We start from the raw sequence: 19,092 nt of genomic DNA, 5'->3' as shown, positions 1-19,092 counted from the left end.
GTGTGAATGTCACCCAGGAGAATATGGAATTCTGAAAGAGCACTTACTCAGGGAAATGCCCAATGAGGCCTCAAGAGAAGAGAGGGGTAAAAACAGACATGGCCAGAGGCCTGTAGGTTGGCAGAGAATGTCAGGGCACCAGGCCGGGACAAGCCTTGGGGTTAACTCTGAAAGCAAATGTTGATGGCAAGGATCAAAACAAAAGCTTCTACTTGTTCCCATTTGCTGGCAAGAAATGTTGTCCCAGCTTCTGCTAGCGCTGTTAAGTGACCTAGAAGAATGTTTTCTGAATATGTTGGATTTTCTGCTACCTCATAACAGAAACATGTATAGATATGCACACACATGTTTACTCTGCAAACAATAGACGGTGAGTTCTAGATTCTTACAACATAAACACAAACACCTCCTGTCTTTGTACCCATCTTAAAACCTAGACAAAACTGGGACCCAGGGTGAAATGCATTTTCTTTTGATCCAAATGAACGAAGTTTATTCTTCCTCTTCATGAAAATCTTCACCCTGTGCTCTGCCCATTAAACGTCTACCCAACCTTTAAGGTACTGATCTAACGCTGGTTTTCCACAAAGTTCCACCTGTCTCCCAAAACATTGGTAATTGCTTCTTTCCCCAGAGCGCCAATGTAAGACAGCTGTGCTGCTACTGTGTGTCTTAAGTTCCTAATCTCTCATTTCCTGCTAAGTCCCCCTGCACGCACGGACAATTCCTTATCCCTTCAACAGCATTCACCTGCGTGTCCCCAGCCCCTGTACCCTAGCACAGCTGTACTCTGCCATGCATTCAGTCAGTTCTCAACAGAGAATGATGGACTGGCTTCAACTCGGGTGTGCGTGCGAAGCTGAGACGAAAAGGGATTCACTTGTCCCTTGGAATGTGTGGGGATCCATCAAGGCAGCGTGACCTGGAGAGCCAGACGGGTTCTGCCTTCTTCTACTGTGTACACCATCAGAGCTGAGAGATTACTTGTGGATGGAAAATGCCCTGGCCCATGAGGCTTACCTGGTCAGTTGCTTGGAAACAAAAACACCGTCATCTTGCTCAACTTTAGTAGAGCTCGGTAGACAAGAAACTGCTTCTGTGCGTCAAGCTTGTGAGTCTGGCTCACCAAAGACAATGGCTTATTAACTAGTTGTCTTGGAAAAAACCTGAGGATTTGTGGAATTGTCAAAATAAGCAAGCAGAAATATTGCTCAGAGAAAGGGAATAGAAATGCTCTAGACACTGCATTGTGGGGGTCAGGGGTGGAGGAAGTCTTCTGTAACGAGCCTTTCGGGAGGCAGGCAACTGGTAGCAGTGGTGGGGTCACGGTGCACCCACGGATATAAAAGGATAAAATGCTGAGGTGTTATTAGTGAACATTTTTGTGGTACCAAGTCTTTATACTTCTTAAGAAGCAGGGAAAAGTTGAGCTTGCCGGCTATGCCGCCTCATAATTGGGAGCATCACTGTGCTGGAGTATTTTAAGGGTGCCATTGCTTTTGTGTTTGCTCAGCAACTTGGAGCATGTCCCTGTTAGACAAAGTCTGGGTTTTGTTTTTGCATTCATGCTGCTGCAAAAATAGAAGAGTTCACTGTCGTTCTCTGGGGGAGAAGGGTAGGAGATTGCACACTGCAGGAAGGAGTCTTGCAAAGAAGATGTCAGTGGATATTATTTTAGTCTCCAGCTCATGGTGCTACGCAGCTGCATCTGGAAGACTCGTTACTTTCTGCTCATGACATTTTGCCGAACTAACTGAAGGATCGAGGTGGGCTGGAGTGCCAACTTGTTTAACTCTTACTGGGGCGTCTTCCCCAGCTCCATCTTGGAAATTCTACTTAAGCAGGGTTTTTTTTTTAATCAACACAATAATTCTGGAGATGGCTAAGACTGCCTGATGCATGTAGATGATATTCACTTAATTCAGCCATCAAATCTAGTTTCTAACATGATCTCAGCCTGTGGCAAAGGACACCCACTTATGTCCATGTGTGGGCACCAGAACTGTACGCACCCCTGGAGACCACTGGGGTCTTCACTACTTTGAGACTCTGTCTTCATTCTAGGGTCCACATATTCTAATTTTGTCTAACAAGTTAGAACCCAAAGCAAGCTTTTCTATTAATCTGGATTCTTTCCTTTTCTTTTTTGTCTTTTTTTGCAGACAGTCTCATGTAGTCCAGGCTGCCCTTCAATGACCTTAAACTAGCTATGTAGATGACATTGCCCTTGAACTTCTTTTTAAAAACATAATGTTTTGATCTTTTTTATAATGTCTATTATACATACAATGTATATTGATTACATTCACTTCCTACCAAACATACTTGCCACATCCTCTGCCTCCTGACTTGGCAATATTTTTTTGAGAATTTCATACATGAATACTGTATTTAATACTTTCCACCCCACCTTGCTCATCCCTCTTCCCTTGCCCCCTACTCCCTCTCAAATTCATGACCTCGTCTTCTTTAATTGCACAATTGTAATTATATCATTAGTTCTGGTTATATACACAGCTTTCTGAGTCTGTTTGATGTTGTTAGCATGTGCATATGTTTAGGGTGACCCTCTGGGATTGGATAACACATCAGAGAGCTGGTCCTATCTCATAAGCCATTCATTGCCTCTGGCTCTTCATCTGGAAGTGGGGCCTTGTGACATTTCCCTCCTCCGCATTGGCATGTAAACAGGTGTGGTCATTTAACAGACCTTGGCTAGGCAGCCATGCTGTTGAGACTTCCTGGGTGCAGTTTCCCTGTCCTATGTAGAAGACACAGTCTCAGAGCAGAGATCTTGGAGCTCTTGCGATTTTTCTGCTCCATCCCTGAAGATGTTCACTGAGCCTTGGGTAAAGGCATTAGTTGTGTTGTGCATGATTCGGGTGAGGATGAGCATCCCACGGTCTGCTGTCTTCAGTGTTTTGATCAGATGTGGATTCTTGATCTGCAAGAAGCTGCAAAAGGAAGCTTCTTTAAGGAAGAGTGAGAGTTATACCTGCAGGTACAAGAATACATATTTAGAATACAGTTAGACATCGTACTGTTTGGGGGAAAATAGCCAGGCTGGGTTCTCCTCTAGGGTCCTTAGGTAGTTGGCTAGGTTTACAACACTAGGCGTGATTTCCTTCTCTTGAGCAGGATGCAAATCCAGGTAGACAGCTGTTGGTCACCTCCGAGATATCACTGTCACTATGCAACCTTCCTTGAACCTTTGACAAGTGCTGGTCATTGTACGGTTGGGAAGTTCAGCAGGTAGGTGAGGCTGTTCGTTGTTTTTCTACTTAGTCTTTTCAGGTCCTAGGAAAGCTAGTTTTCAGGGTGGAGGCTTCTCGGTCAGTTCTAGCTTGATTCCTGCAATGACTGTATCTGATGTAGCAGCTCCAGGAACAGACCTTGCCTGAAAGTTCTGAGAGGCAACCAATAGCTACAGCAATAAGCTGTGTTCTTTTGGGCGTTTCTTTGACTCCCTTGACCAACAAATCCAGGGAAAGTTTTTCCTGCCTGTCTGGCACTAGGTGTTTTGTTAGATAGTCTAAAGCTCCTGAGAGAATAGTATCACTCCCAAGTGTCACTTCATTTAAACTATATATATATATATATATATATATATATACACACACATGTTGCATTTATGTGTGTTTTAAGAAACATAAAAATGTTTCCCTATGACTTTTACAAATACCCTTAATGCTATGTATCCCTCCTCCCTCCCTCTCCCTCTGTGTTTCTCTCCCTCCCCTCTTCCAAGTTAACCCCCCCCCCATTTCCTCATTTCTATATACACAGCATCTGTGTTCCAGAGCATCTGCTCTCCAGAGCTCCACCCCTCCCCACAACCCCAGTTTCCCTTCCTCAATTCTGTGGTCACATTAAGTTGAACTTTTGATCAACTTGCCTCTGCTTCTCAAGTTACCACCAGCCAACAGGGAGGGAGGGAGGGAGGGAGGGAGGGAAGGGAAGGGAAGGGAAGGGAAGGAAGGAAGGAAGGAAGGAAGGAAGGAAGGAAGGAAGGAAGGAAGGAAGGAAGGAAGGAAGAAGGAAGGAAGGAAGGAAGGAAGGAAGGAAGGAAGGAAGGAAGGAAGGAAGGAATTTTTTGACTGAGAGGATGCCCGATGTGTGCTGGAATTTCCTCTAGATGGCGCTCCAAGGCAAAGTTTCCCAGCCAATCCCGAAGGAGGGGGGAAGGCAGTGAGCGGTCAAACCTTGACCAGCCTTCCTTGAAAGTGCTTCTATTCTTCTGACGCTACAGATAGATACAGGCCAGTGCAAAATAAATGTTTTCCTTAAAATATTCACCAACAAAGCCGGTCTGTCGGAACAGAGCCCTTTCTATGAAGATGGGCCTGTTTTATGACTGTGCGTTAGCAGGAAGAATCCTGCCTCCTCCACGTGACTTGAAATTTGATCGCGCATTTTCCTAACCCCATTGTCTGGGAAAAGGGGGACGGTGCACAGGCAGCTGTGCACTGCTGAGCAGGTTTGGAACCACAAACTTCTGGACACTCACATGAATATTTACACCAACTTCCTAGCTTTTATCTCTGAAATTATTTCACGCAGAAAAAATAAGATTATTCACCCAAAATGGTTTGCAACAGCATCCCGCCTCACGTTTAGGGAACCAAATAACTTTAGCTCCTTAGAAATCAAAGGAAACAAAGGGGAAGTTTATAGGACGAGCAATTTTATATAGATGTGGATGGACATTTCCTTCACCCAGAACCCCATTGATCGATTATTGATTTGTTCCATGCACGTCGCTGGAAATTTTTTAAAAATTGTGGAATCAATTCAAGGTTACCTTTTATTTGAAAGAGATACCTAGAGAGTTAATTTTTTTTCTGAGCTTTGACTTCCTCTAATAAATATACTAGATAATGCTTTCATCAACCGTGGCTAAACAGACTAAAAACCTATATAATAATATCTATACAAATTCTCATTAGTTATGTAAGGAGAAAGGAATGCTAGTCCATTGTGCACATGTGTAATGAAAGATTATGACCAGGGCTCCTGTACTGACAGGGTAAACCAGATATAGGAATGGATCTTTTTTTTGCTTGTATTCTGTAGACTAAAAGGCATGCCTTGATGTCTAAGTTACAGGCATACCTTTTGTTTGCATTATAAATGGTGTGTAATCTCTGACAGATTTTCCAAGGGGAACAGAAAGGGTCCTTAAGAGTCAGAATTCTTTAGTGTCCTATAAATAGACTCTTTATCACCTAGGGCATTGCCCTGCTTCCTGTAGGGCTCAATAAAGATTAATTGAATGAGTGAATTTATCTTAGGGAAATATTATTCGAAGAACTATGTTGCTCAGCATCAAGGTTTTTGATTTGGGTTTTTTTTTTTTTTTTTTAAGCACTATAATGACGAACAACTTTCATTGCTCAAAGTCTCGCTCTTATTGCATCACGCTAAGGTTCAGCTAGGGTTCATATAGGATATTATGATCTTGCAGAATTCGCTGGCTGTGAAAAGGGAAGAGCACGTGATCACATTGAAATTTATGGTGGCGCTGGCGGCATGGCGCTGGTGGGGACCGGCAGTTAAACACTAATAATAACCAAGTGTCGCGGCACACACATTGACACCTCCTGACATTTACTGGGGAACCCTAAATCTTCAGTGTGGAGGTAGCGTTCTTCAGTCCACCTTTGTATTGTCAACAAGGTTATTTGGGGAGATAGGCACGCCATTTTATCAATAATTCAAGCTGGAGAACAGAAGGGACGTTTAGGGGGGAAATCTGTCCCAGCCTCAAGCTGGAGCATCTCATGTGGTCCAGTGACTGACATTCTCAGATAAGTCCTGATCCTTGAGGTCAAAAAAATTTCCCCAAAAGGAATCTCTCTGGAATATAATTAGAACTCTCTGTTTGCCCCCTTGGGAAGGACAGAGTCAGCCAGTTGTTAAATAAAACATTTCAGTAACCAGAACCCGCATCAGGAGACAGAGAATCAAATTCCTTGTGTCATTGGTGGGTACTATAAGTTCTGTGACCGGCTGCACTGAAGTAAATGGTGATCATGTTTGAGGTCTCCAAAAAGCATTCTACCTTGCACCACCTTGCCGGTGTACATAATCACACTTCCCTTAACAAAACTGCTATGTGTTCTATGGCTTTGCTATTATAGTAAAATGAAATTTGCACATTGGAAAAAAAACATTTAAATCTTCCTGTAGATGTAACATAAACATGTGGCAAATTTTGTATTTAGGGAAGGAGTGGTGTTTAGTGTTTCTGCAGCACATCAGCTGTGGACATCATAAATTCTCAATGGAATGGACCAGTTGGAGAGAGTGGTTCAATCGAGTTTAAGGCTCCTGCCCTTCAGTTACATGAAATGGCTTTTAGTTTTACTCTCTCAACCTGCATCCCAGAGCCTCCATCAGGCACTCTGTGCTTCTAACTGGCTTTCTCCTTATTCACATTTATTTTACAGAAGAAAAAAAGGCAAAACCACACATAATTAAGAACCTGGCGCCCTAATAACCAAACATACAACGGGGCAGAAGGATCGTCAAATCCATTTCCTCTCACAGGAGAGTAACCTCCATAACTCACTTTAAGCATCGCCATCCGTGAGTTATGGGTCATTCCTCTCCTAGTGAAAATAAATTCTCCCGCACCATCAGCCTGCACTGGGTATTTTTCTTAGGACATGTAAATTGTAAAAGTGTACGGACGTAATTGTGTCTGACATTACCAAGAAACCGTAAGCTTTGGCTCCTGGGCACAGGCTTATAAGGAAATGCATGCAGTTTGGGGTCTGGGGTTGTCTAGTTACAAATGAGGGTTCTTTAGGTTTTGGTTTTGGTTTTCCGGGTGAGTTTATTCTTGAGGTTTTTATGGTGTTGGTAAACTGCTTAATCTGTCACTTTGTGTTTTATGATGCCAGCCCAATCCTTCAGGTCAGAGAGACCCAGCAGCCATCCATCATACGTCACAGCCTCCATTTTCTGCAGTGTTTGGCTTCCTAGTGCCACTTTCTTGGGACTGAAACCTGGCACCTAAGGGCGTTAAGTGAGGGGCTTTAAAAAGTTTTAAATTTTCACGGGGTCTCATATTTAATCCCTGTCCACTGGTGGTAAATAAAATTTGGGGTAAGCTTTGAGGAGTCCCTGTATTCTTGCAATCCATCAACTGTTGTCTCTTGGGATGCTTCAAGAGACCTGGCTTTCTGCCCAATTAATATGCACCAAGAGCTCTCCCTGTGTGCTCACACACCTGTGATATTATAGTGTGCTCACTCGTAATTTATCGTAAATAAAATATAAACTGTATTTCTAAACATACCCCACCAAAAAAACTAAAGACACACGTTCTTAATGTTAAAAGCTAAGGCTTTGGGAATCCAGTAATCATCTTCTTTTGCTCCTTTGCAAAATGCACACAGTAGATGTGCTCTGTTTATTGTGCATGTAACCCTCAGTTTCCTTGAGCATTCTTCCAGGTTGGTTTCCCTTTTAATTGATGCATTATTCATTTTGAAATCTGAATTCTTTTTTTTTTAACATTTTTAAAAGATTATTTATTTATTTATGTTTATGTGTGTTCAATTTGCATGTGTACCTGCATGCCAGAAGAGGGCATCAGAGCTCAATATAGATGTTTGTGAGCCACCATGTGGTTGCTGGGATTTGAACTTAGGACCTCTGGAAGAGCAGTCGGTGTTCTAACCGCTGAGCCATCTCTCCAGCCTGTGATACCTTCTTCTTATACCCTGCTATGGCACTTGGTCGGGGTTTTCCTCTTAGCATTCTGTTGCTCTTTTTGCACATTTTATCAAAATGTAAAAGAAGAAATATTTTGTCTGATTTGTATATGACTACACCAGGACTTTCAGAGAATGGAAGAAAGTTGCCAGCCATCATAAGTAATTCCAGCATTCAAGAGGCTAAGGCAGGAGGGTTGCTGTGAGTTCAAGGCCAGTCTGGGTTTAGATAACAAAACACTTTCTCCAACAAAAACAGACAAAACAGCAACAAAAAAAAAATAAAAACAAAATAATGTTGACAGATGCCAGAAATTTGTATTGAAATATTCTTGCAAACAAATCAAACAAAATAATTGTATGAACAAATTGAAAAAGACTACAAACACAAGAGTCCTTTGAAGTTAGGCAATGCAGACATGCCATTCATTATTGCCTTCTATTTTTAATGATTTCACAGTTCCAAAATGTTTATATTTATATTACAGTGATAAGTCTTAGAAGCAGTTAAAAATAAGTAAATATAATAGATAAAATCAACCTAAAAATGTTTCGTTTATGGTTTAAACATCTACTCCACACAAGAATTTTTTTCAAGACAGAGTTTTGGCACTTCTCCTTTCTAAGACTTGCCTCGACAAGCGTTTGCAGCATTTCTTGAACGCAAGAATCACCATTTGCACCAAACACACCTTGGGGTTTAGGATCTGATACCAAGTATGATCTGAAATCCCCAAATGTAGAAGAAAGTTGATTGAGGATAGACTGTAAAGTTCACCAGCCCTGAGTTTGGTAGGGAGAATCATTGTGTGCTTAAATCAACATTTTATTAATGCCAAGCAAATGCTTGGATACATTCTTCTCCAAAAGAAAGAAAAGAAATGTGGTCAAAACTATCCCACTTCGTCGGTTGATGCGGACAAGTAGAGTTGCATGGTGGTGTGCTGTGTGCTGTGATAAGGGAGAGGATGGCATGTCAGTGCTGATGGTGGTCCCCTAAGAGCAGGGGACATCCTGGTCTCAAGATAGGCTAACATGCTCTTCTTCCACCACTCTTCACACCAAGGGGGTCTGGTCACTGAGTGCCAATGGGATGGTTTGGCTTTCCCTTCCCTTGAGGACTATGGTGACAACTGTTCTTCTCCACTTGGTGTTTTCATTACACACAGTCTCTGACTGTCAAAGAAAGACCTCTTATTTAAAATGGGAGCCAACTGTGGCAAGACGTTACTAAACTCACTCAGATGCCCTGCTGGCTGTGGAGAGAAGAGAAGTCTGCGGCTACTGTAAAGCTTGAAAAAAAAAAATCTCTGCCTAAGATCACTGACTGGAGTCTATCAGATAGTTTGACATTTACCAGCCTGCCCTTAGAGCTTGTACCAAGATGTAGCCACTGCTTCTTGAAACAAACAAGGCAAGAATCCCAGCCTGAAACAGCTAGGATTTTCAGGAACTGCATATAAAGCGCAAAAGAGCCCTGGGTCCCTGTTGGGAGGTATCTGACTTGCAGATAAATTCCTCACATTAGAAGTGAGAGCCGGGCCAACCACCAACAGTGCAGCTCCAGACATTTGTTTACCTTAGGGAATTTACAAAGAAACCTTCAGAGTGGTTTGGGCTAAAGTAAGTGTAACAATGTACCAGTCAAAGGCTCGGGATAGTGACTGTCAGCACTTTGTATACTAGAATTAAAACCTAAGAGGACCTACATGCTTCTTGCTAAGTGCTCGCCCACTGCTCCCATTCCCAGGACCTGTTAACTCACGGCTGTAAATATCTCGGTTAGCACACACTGGCGTGGAGCAGAGCAGAACTTCCTGGAAGCATCCTGCCTTTCAAAATGCTTAAGACTGGCCTGATTGGGACTCTGCTTTTCTTGTCTGTGAGAGAAGAAAGTGAAAGTGCTGAGCTGGGACCTCCTAGCTGGGATTATGACTCTATGGGACTGGGCACCTTCTGGGCTGCATTCATGATGGCCAGCCATCTCTGCCAGTGCACTCTCCCATGGTGCAGAATGTCCACAGGGCCTCACTTCTCCCTGGGCCTAGGCTTGTGCAGATAGTTACAAAGTTTGCTAAATGAATGGATGCTTTTCCAAGTGGCACTATTTTATTCAAACCTGTAGTAGTCTGATCACAAAATTATTTACATGTTTTTAATTCAACACAAGCTCTTTCATTTTTTGTTATTTTTGATTAATTTTTTTAAAAAAATTAACATACCAACACCTTTGAAATGACAAATAAAATGTTTTTCTTTAAAACAACAACAAAAAAAAGCCCTGAAAATATACAGGGCATATAAATTTTTGATGAATAAATGTTCTCTGTGGATTTTTCAACACAAAGTAAAGCTTTTTGTAATTTGACTTCCGACCTCCTGATGTGTACCCAGTGGGCTTTCCCTTGTGCACTCATTAGCCATCTTATAAAAGTGGACTATTTCATTTCTCCCACCAGATCTTGGTTTTCTCTGGAGCCTTATTTGTAAAATGCTGTGTGCTATCAGGTTGATCTTGCTGCAGCAGAGACAAGTGTAGGCTAAAAATGTCAAATGGCTCTGCAGCACCCACTGGTACTGCTCTAGAATAGTGGACTTCATGGATAAATCACATCTGGGTGATCCTGGACAGCTCTCTTACCTGCCATCGCCACCTAAAGCCTGCACAGCCACGCCTGTCTCACAATAGATGCTGGATTCACAAGCCAAGCTGTCTGGCCTCTAATTCCACCTCTGCTATTTTAGCTATGTTATCTATTAGATAGATAAGAAGAGTTATCTATCTAGAGGTTCTTGTAAGGATTTAGAAGAGTGCTTGGCATATACTGAGCACGATGACAGTATTAATAATTGTTAGTATTTCCCCGAGCCTATTTTCTCAAACATGCTTGATACCCAGCAAGTACCTAGTAACAGCCATTGACTGAAAAAAACTGCTCTACAGCACCACCTAGGGCTGACACTACAGCCATTGTATCTTGCAACTGTTTGAATTCAACAGACCCACCCTGACAGTCACTTTCTTTGTCTGTGATAGTCTGGCATTCACTGCTACACAGACTCAGCTTTAAATGGCTTAGATTTTTATGTTAGCTAATGGCAGAAACTTGTTGGTAGTCTAGCTGAACATGAGAAGGAACCGAATCGATCTGGGGACTTTAAAGACTTCACTGTTGTATGTAGTAGAAAATAGTGGAAGGGTTACCCCAGAAAACATGTCAGCTCCATGAAAGCTGGCCATTTGGGGGGCTGCCCCGAGTGCTGTAATGGGGCTTTTCTTGGGTGAGGTGAGAACTGGATCTATGAACTGACTCTTTACTTAGACATATTATACTTATTGCTCGTGTTTCTGATGCATACTATGAAGGAACACAATCGAGAAGGCATATTGACACAAAAGTCAATAAAACTCGTAATAATTGAGGAAAGACATAATTTTATTTGAAAAAAATAAACTAGAGTCAGGAAATAAATACATGGAGACATCCCTCCCTCGCCTCTGTTTTCTTTTTGAAAGTATATTATCTTCGTCAGGCAGCTGCCTCTCTGCTCACTCTGGGTAGATGGCGGTCTGAATGGATGAGACTGAAGGAAGATGGATGAGGGGGGAGGAGCAAATGGAAACTTTGTGGCAGGTGGACACTTTTCAGGCCTGATGATTCTCAGAAACCATTTACCAGGCAGCTTTAAATCACAGTCAAGAGCGAGACCCTGCTTCAGTAACTCAGGTATCACAGTCCGGAGAGGTAAACACATTCTGCGAGACCGTGTGTCTGCCCAACTTCAAGGAGTCTTTATTCTGAGGGTCCCCGAATGAGCCCTGTAGCCCCGGAGTGATATGAGATTGTTAGGTTTTATGGAAAGCGTGTTTGTATATCTCATTGAGCTCTCAAAAGTCTTCGTGATGATGAAGCATTTTAGAGACATGTGATGAATTTCAAGGGGAAAATAAAAGGTTACTGTGTAAAATCCCCCAGCAAAACGGGAAAAGGAAGAGAGAAAGAGAGAGAAAGAGAGAGAGAGAGAGAGAGAGAGAGAGAGAGAGAGAGAGAATATGATAGTTTATAAAACAGCAGCAAAGAACAAGACCAGCCTCTACCTTCAGGGCCGAGTTGGAGGGAGGAGAAGCCACACACATGAGACCAATTTTCCCAGACCTGGCAAGGCTCGGCAACAAAAGACGTCAGAGGCCACAAGATAGGGTAGAGTGGGTTAAAGACTGAAACGGTGAGTCCCCAAGTCTCCATCTCCCCTGTACGCTGAAGAAGATTTGTAACTTGTACGGGAAACGGTATTTGCTGAAGGAAATGAAGCACTGTCTTTGAGGACAGCAGCCAAAGGACAGGATGCATGGGGAGAGTGGAGAGTCATGAGTGCCAGTGGCCTCCCGAGTGCCAAGCCACAGCTCCCGGCTTTGTCTCAGGGTTTACACTGTTCTAGGCAACAGGTTGGAGAGTCCAGAGACACGAGCTTAGGTCTAGTGTTTGGGAATCTCCACCAAAAGGCCAGCCAGACATTTGGTCACCCTATGGCAAGGCCCAGCGACCCGCAGACACCTCGCACCCACCCTGGCGTAGGGTGAACTTGAGATCACTTCATTTCTAAGTGTGGACATAGGAAAGACTTCTGAGAGGACACAAAGCAAAGAACAGGCTCAGAGGACATGGGCAATTCAAAGGAGCAAAAGAAATTATGAGGAACATTACCAATTTCTTCAGAAAGGTAGGAAAAGCGATAATACATCAGGGGGAAAAGGACAGGACAGCATTAGAAAAGAAGCAGGAAAATACAAACGTAAAATTTATGGAAAGAAAGACTAGTCTGTACAAGAGATTAAAGAGAAAAGATCTTAAAAATAATGAAATCAGTATTTAATAATTAACAGCGTTCCACTCATATACAACAAATATTGAAGTGCTGGTGAGACACCTCAGCAAGGAAAGGCTGCCCAAGACTGGCCACTTGAATTCAAGTTATTGTATCCATATGGTGGAATAAGAGAACCCACTCTTGAAAGTGACCTCCATGTTCACCCCATGGGACATCCATACATGTGCACATGTGTATGTAGCTGTCTCCTGAGAGGCTATGCCAGAACCTGACAAATATAGAGGTGGATGCTCTCAACCAACCATTGGACGGAGCACAGGGTCCCCAGTGGAGGAACTAGAGAAAGGACCCAAGGAGCTGAAGGGGTTTGCAGCTCCATAGGAGGAGGAACAATATGAACTAACCGGTACCCCCAGAGCTCCCAGGGACTAAACCACCAATCAACAAGTACACATGGAGGGACTCATGGCTCCAGCTGCATATGTAGCAGAAGATGGCCTTGTCGGACATTGATGGGAGGAGAGGCTCTTGGTCCTGTGAAGACTCAATGCCCCAGTGTAGGGGAATGCCAGGACAGGGAAGTGGTAGTGGGCAGGTTGATGAGCAGCGGGAGGGGAGATGGGATAAGGGGTTTTCAGAGGAAAGGGGATAACATTTGAAATGTAAATAAAGAAAATGTCCAATAAAAATAAATAAATAAAAAGAAATAAAAATCTATTAAAGAAGATAATTTAAAAAAACAGAAATGAAAAGTTTTTCTCAGATTTTAGAACCATGTGCATAACACAAATATTTAAATAAATAAGGAAAAAAGTAATTTAAAATGTACTGAAGAAAAACAACAACAAAAAGAACAGAGGAGCCATGTGCTAGAGAAACAGAGCCTGCAGATTAGATTTACAATGTAAATAGAATGAAGAGGAGCTCCCTGAACCAAGCACATTGTCAAGGAATTGCTAAACACGGGGAATATAGAGGACATTCAGAAGCAAGCAAACTGACACTAAAAATATCAGGAACGAGACTGGCATGTTCTTCCCAAAAGCAACGTTGTAAGCCAGCCAGTAAAGTAGTTAGTCTCTTAGAACTAACAGTTGAGTATGAAGACTAACAGTTGAGTATGAAGATAGAATAAGCCCCCTGCCCCCCGACCCCAACCATGTAAAACCTCAGAACAACTGTCTCCCTAAGAAACAGACAACACTTGCTTATGAAACCTGCAAAATGAGGCAGACATTGAGGAAAGCCACAGAAGACAAGCGATAAGAGATCACCCCCAAGGGAGGGGGCAAACCAGACATGACCACCCCCAAGACACGAAGGATCACTTAAGTGTGAAGCTTTGGATTCTCTTCAAAATTATTTAATAGATTTTTTACAAAGTCATGTAGGATATGGAAAGGCGTAGCTGTTTCAAACAAATATGGACTCCAGGAAATGAACATCTTTAAGAAAACGGTTCCATTGTATCAGTCGGCTGTGCAGTGGGTAGTACTGGCAGAGTGACCATGACGAAAGCTCTGGGCATGGATTACATTGGGAATGGAAGGGAGGTGCAGGGACTGCCCATTACCTCTCATCCACCACCGTACCATCAGTACCTCAAGGCATGCTGGGAGGGGTGCTAGGAAGATGCTCCTGTGTGCCTTAGGCATGGGACCGAGCCTCTCCATGACTCAGTTCCTTGTTGTAACCAAGGATAATAATAGCTATTACCTCATTAGCTATTAAGTAAGTTAAGCAGTTGAAAATTCTTAGGAGAATTGATAGCAGCATAGGAATGAGTGTGCAAATATTTGGTAAAGACTCAAGTGCTAAGATGCATGTATATTGTGTAGCAATATGGGGTGATGTCACCAGATACTTAAACAAGAGACTCTGGTTGCCTTTACAAATCAGGGATTATGAACAGTGAGGGAGACTGCAGACTTTCGGCTTTATGCTTCTTAGTGTGGCTAGAAAACTATTACAAGTAATAACATAACAAAAACTAACATCCAACAAGTTTTAAAACCAAGGCTGTTCACAAGCTTTTGGCAAGGACTACTTCATAGCCTCGGACAACTTTATTAACATTTTCATTTGTTGTATAAGTGATGTCATGTGTGTTTCCAAACCTAGCAAGGGAACCAAGTCAGTTTTGAGAAATAAAATTGCCAATACAGGAATCCATCGCTCAGTTATTTCTGTATTAAAACCACAACTAATTTTTTTTAAAAAAAGAGTTTTCCTTGCCCTAAAAGTCTTACAGGTATTAACTCGTGATCTGAGAGTTGTGGAGGAGAAGCTTACATGGAAAGCCATTTCAACCGCACTCCCCCCTCCTACCTTCTGATAGAGAATTTAATAAGTAATGGACCAGGAGACTTACAGTGTAAGGGGGAGGGGCGGCAAATGCTTCAGATGGAGAAGGCACGCAGATCTTTCTCCCAAAGGCATGTTTCCTCTTCCAAACTAATGAAAGGGCCAGCTGGAGCTGGAGAACTGGTTCAGTTTTCCTGCCCGTAATGAAATCCAACTGCTTCCAGGAGGAATTACATCCCAGCCACAGAGTCTACACAGCCATCGGGATCAGAAACAAAGACTTCCAAATAGTGTGCACTCCCCTTGACTCTCAGTCTTGGGTTACCCAACCCTGTTTCTAGGACTTGCCTGTATGCATTGTAATCTGTTCATCAGCCCAGTATGTACTAAGAGATTTATAAGATCATTCTAGAACACCATCACACAGCCGTGTGAGTACTTCTCTATTACTCCATTATAAAGCAAGGTTTTGATCTGTCTGCTGATCCTCAAAGCAGCAGCTGGGGGCCGGAGCTTTTCAGTTCTGAAAGTCCCTTCATACCTTCCTACTTCTAAATGCAATGCTTATCATACTATGTGCAATGTCAAAACACACTTCACTCGGGGCCTTTCCTGGACTGCCCGTGTGGAGACTGACAATCCTCTTTAAAAGGGGAATAAAACAGACTGCACTTGGTCCTGATGCAACAGCAAGTGAATCCCTCACCGTGGGGACCTTAGGCTGAGCAACTGACCACTCAACACACTGTCATCTAAGAGGGTGACAGCTAATCATTTCCTTAAATGATGTGGGCATGAAACCAGCCGACTGCTGCTCGGCCTTCCTGCCCCTGGCACTGACTTGCCGTTGTCCCCTTCTTCCCAGACTGCTGGGTTTCAAGAGATTCTGACCGAGGTGGAAATTTTAGCGGTGATTGTGGGATGCCTGTGTCATGACCTCGACCACAGGGGAACCAACAATGCCTTCCAAGCTAAGTAAGTGTTCTAATTGTTGTGATTTTAATGCATTTGCCTTTCTGTTCCGGAGCCAAAGGTGACGAGTGCTAAAGAGTTAAAGCATTAATTTCTGGCATCAGAGGCCAAGGCCACGCAGGCTTGGGCATGCATGTCATGGGGCCCATCCATCTTTATAATTCCCCATTCTTCTTTTAATTGCAAATTTGCCCTCCGTGTCATGCTTGTTGATTTGGTCTGTCTCTGCTGACCTCAGTCAGAGAGCACAGTTGAGCTTTTCAAAGGCCTATTCTTTCCCTCACGGCCTATTTGCCTCCATCCCGTGACAAGCCACTTGGACCTGCTACTCTCAAATCTGGTTTTGAGATGATTAGAATAAAAAAAAAAAAAAAAAACAGGCTCCGGAAGATTAATGAAGCAAAGATTGCTTTGCTCTTTCCATTCCCCGTCCCATGAAAAGATGGAAACAGACAAAGGGATCACATAAACACAGGGATGGGTAATCGACTATTTGCCCTGCATGTGAGACACCTGGATGGACCAATCTGTCTGGTCAAGAAAGCCACTATTCGGTGACTCACACTGTGGCAAGGGCCGCAGGACTGAGGCGGGTTAGAAATACAGTTCAATCCCAGGACTCTTGCAACGAGGTCACGTTTTAATGTCCTTTGAACTAGCCACCTGCTAAGATGCCCAGGGACTCTGGAGAGGTGTTTCATATGGGGAGGGAATAGTAGGATAGGCTTCTATAGAAAGGTGGGACTAGCTTTCAGATGACAGATTTCAAAGTTCTCAAAGAAGGTAGAACTCTTCTAGTGAAATCCCAACAACCCACTGTGAGTCAACTGTCTGCTTTCAGCTGGTCCTTCCCTTTATGCCCTAAACACCTGCTGAATCAGACCTTGATGTCTTGGGCCCTTGTGTTTGAGCTGGTCTGGCAAACTGTCTTGACTGAGAGTCCTTCTCTCCATCCTTCATCCTACAGCCCACCGCTTCAAGCTTCCCTTCTCACTCAACACGCAATACCTGTCAGTTCCTCAACTCAACTAAAGCCTTAGTTCAGTCTGACAATTCAGTTTCTTGCTGCCCTGCCTAGACTTGTCAAAGCCCTGGGAGAAAAATATCACAGTTATGCAAGCTTGAGACACAACAGATATACATCTCCTCAACCCAGCGGCACGCTCAGGACTCCACGCCAATCTTTCTGCGGACTCCACCTGCTCAGCCTGCCCTCAGCAGTTACATACCCCTGGTGTTCTCTCTGCCCAAGCTCCACTGCCTCCTCACACCACTCTACAGATCCCCTTGCCTCCTACTTGACTGAGAAAATTGAGGCCATCAATTGAGAGCTCTCTCCACTTCCTCCCCTGCCACCCACACTTATCTGTCCCTCCCAGGTCTTACCTCTTTCCCTCCTATCTCAGTGAAAATGCAGGTCTTTCCCATCTCTGAAGCGAATCCCTCCAGCTCTGGACCTCTCCTGCCTCTCCTCTGGGGGCCCTTCACCATCAATCTCCCTCCTCTTTCCTGTATCTGTGGCTCCCTGTCTATGGGTGCTCTGCATCTAATTAACATAAACAATTCTGCCCCATCTTGAAATCTACTACGCCTACATGCAGGGTTTCTCTGCGTAGCCCTGGCTGTCCTGGAACTCACTCTGTAGACCAGGCTGGCCTCGAACTCAGAAATCCGCCTGCCTCTGCCTCCCAAGTGCTAGGATTAAAGGCGTGCACCACCATGCCCGGCATGCGAGTGTCCTTTTTAGTGACCGTTGTCTTCCCTTCTTCCCTTCCTAGGCAAGTTTTTTGAGAAAATGTCTATGCTGTTGCCTTTGCTTCTGCTACCACCTTCCTTTGCACAGGGCTTTAGATCCCATCTCACAAGCAGCGCTGTCCCCGGTGCCCCGTTTCCAAAGCTGTTGCACTCTTCTCACGCCCTCAGTTGTGAGCCGAGCTTACCCGTGGGCTGTTTCCTCACTGCCTCTTTCCAGAACTTCTCTTCAATTTTTCCTCACAAAAGATCTCTACCGGGCCGGGCGTGGTGGCGCACGCCTTTGATCCCAGCACTCGGGAGGCAGAGGCAGGCGGATTTCTGAGTTCGAGGCCAGCCTGGTCTACAAAGTGAGTTCCAGGACAACAAAAAAAGATCTCTACCTACCTTTGTAGCCTTCCTCCATAGTTTGCTCCAGGCCTCCTGTGTCCCACCGTGCTCTCCTGTTCTCTTGACTGTTTGTGCAGGGCATCCCCCCACCCACTCCCCAGCCCTGGCTGCATTGCTCAGAGCCGCAATTCACGTGAGTTTATCTCCAGATGCTTCTACCAATGGTGGGAAGAGCCTCCTACTTGAAGACCCCCGAATCCTCCAGTTCTTACTCTTCCCCTTTGTCTGTGTCCCTCCTTCTCTTAGTCCCTATCCTGGGGAATGGAGGAGTCATTAGGCAGCCTCCATAGCATCTCATCAGAGCCAGCCCCTCTTCTGTAGTCTTGGGGCAACCCGTGCTTCCATGGATCTCTTCCGATGCTGCAACAGAAAACCCAGCTCTTTCCGTGCCCTCTTGGTAACCTGACAAATCCCTTTTCTCGCACACAAAAGTGTTCATATCACACTCCTGCTTCATCCTTGGGCCTCCTGTGAGTTTTAGATATTCATATTCCTTAGTTTAGCCTCTTACGGCTCCTTTAAATCAGACTCCGGCTCATCTCTCTGCCTTAGAACTGACTTACCCAGGAGGGACTTGCTCCTCTCTTTCTGGTGCCCTTCTGCTCCTCCCCCCCACAGCTTCTCTACACACATCACTTCCAGGGGTCTAACCGATGCACCCTGCCCTCAGTATTGTGTCTTGCCTTCATAGTGCCCTGGCAATGTCCTTTCAAAAGCATGCACCTTGCTCCATTTTGATTGCTGACTTTCAGATGTATCCCCTCTTCCTCTTGAAGACCTGTGACCCAGCGGTGACAGGAGCATAATAAACACACAGGAAATGTTTGCTGAAAGACTGAATGGTAACTGGATGAATTGTATGTATCTTAATATACCTTCTCAATAGAGTTTCTTGATTTTTAAATAAATGTGGCCTTTTACAGATGCAGATGGTGAAACACAGCCTTTAAATACATAGGCTTGATGCAGTGGCAAAGGCTTGAAGCCTGTTACTGTGGACACCATGTGCTCCTTTTGACAGTTTCTTACTTAAAGTTTGTTTGAATTTCCTTTTTTTTTTTTTTTTTTTTTTTGCAAAAATTCCCTCTTTTCATGCCAATGATATTCTGTCAGTGAATTTCCC

At 43.9% G+C, this 19,092-nt stretch overlaps 1 protein-coding gene across 1 annotated transcript in view; it reads left to right on the top strand.

The window, feature by feature from the left end:
- Pde11a (phosphodiesterase 11A) overlaps positions 1 to 19,092 on the top strand; it is a 342,530-nt gene that overhangs the window by 259,074 nt on the left and 64,364 nt on the right. Inside the window, exon 13 of the mRNA XM_021192546.2 lies at positions 15,721 to 15,830. Within this exon, the coding sequence (XP_021048205.1) occupies positions 15,721 to 15,830 (110 nt within the window). The remainder of the gene's footprint in view (positions 1 to 15,720; positions 15,831 to 19,092) is intronic.

The sequence above is a fragment of the Mus pahari genome, chromosome 3, assembly GCF_900095145.1.
Source record: "Mus pahari chromosome 3, PAHARI_EIJ_v1.1, whole genome shotgun sequence".
Classification (NCBI taxonomy): domain Eukaryota; kingdom Metazoa; phylum Chordata; class Mammalia; order Rodentia; family Muridae; genus Mus; species Mus pahari.
This window is presented reverse-complemented; position numbering and strand designations above follow the sequence as displayed.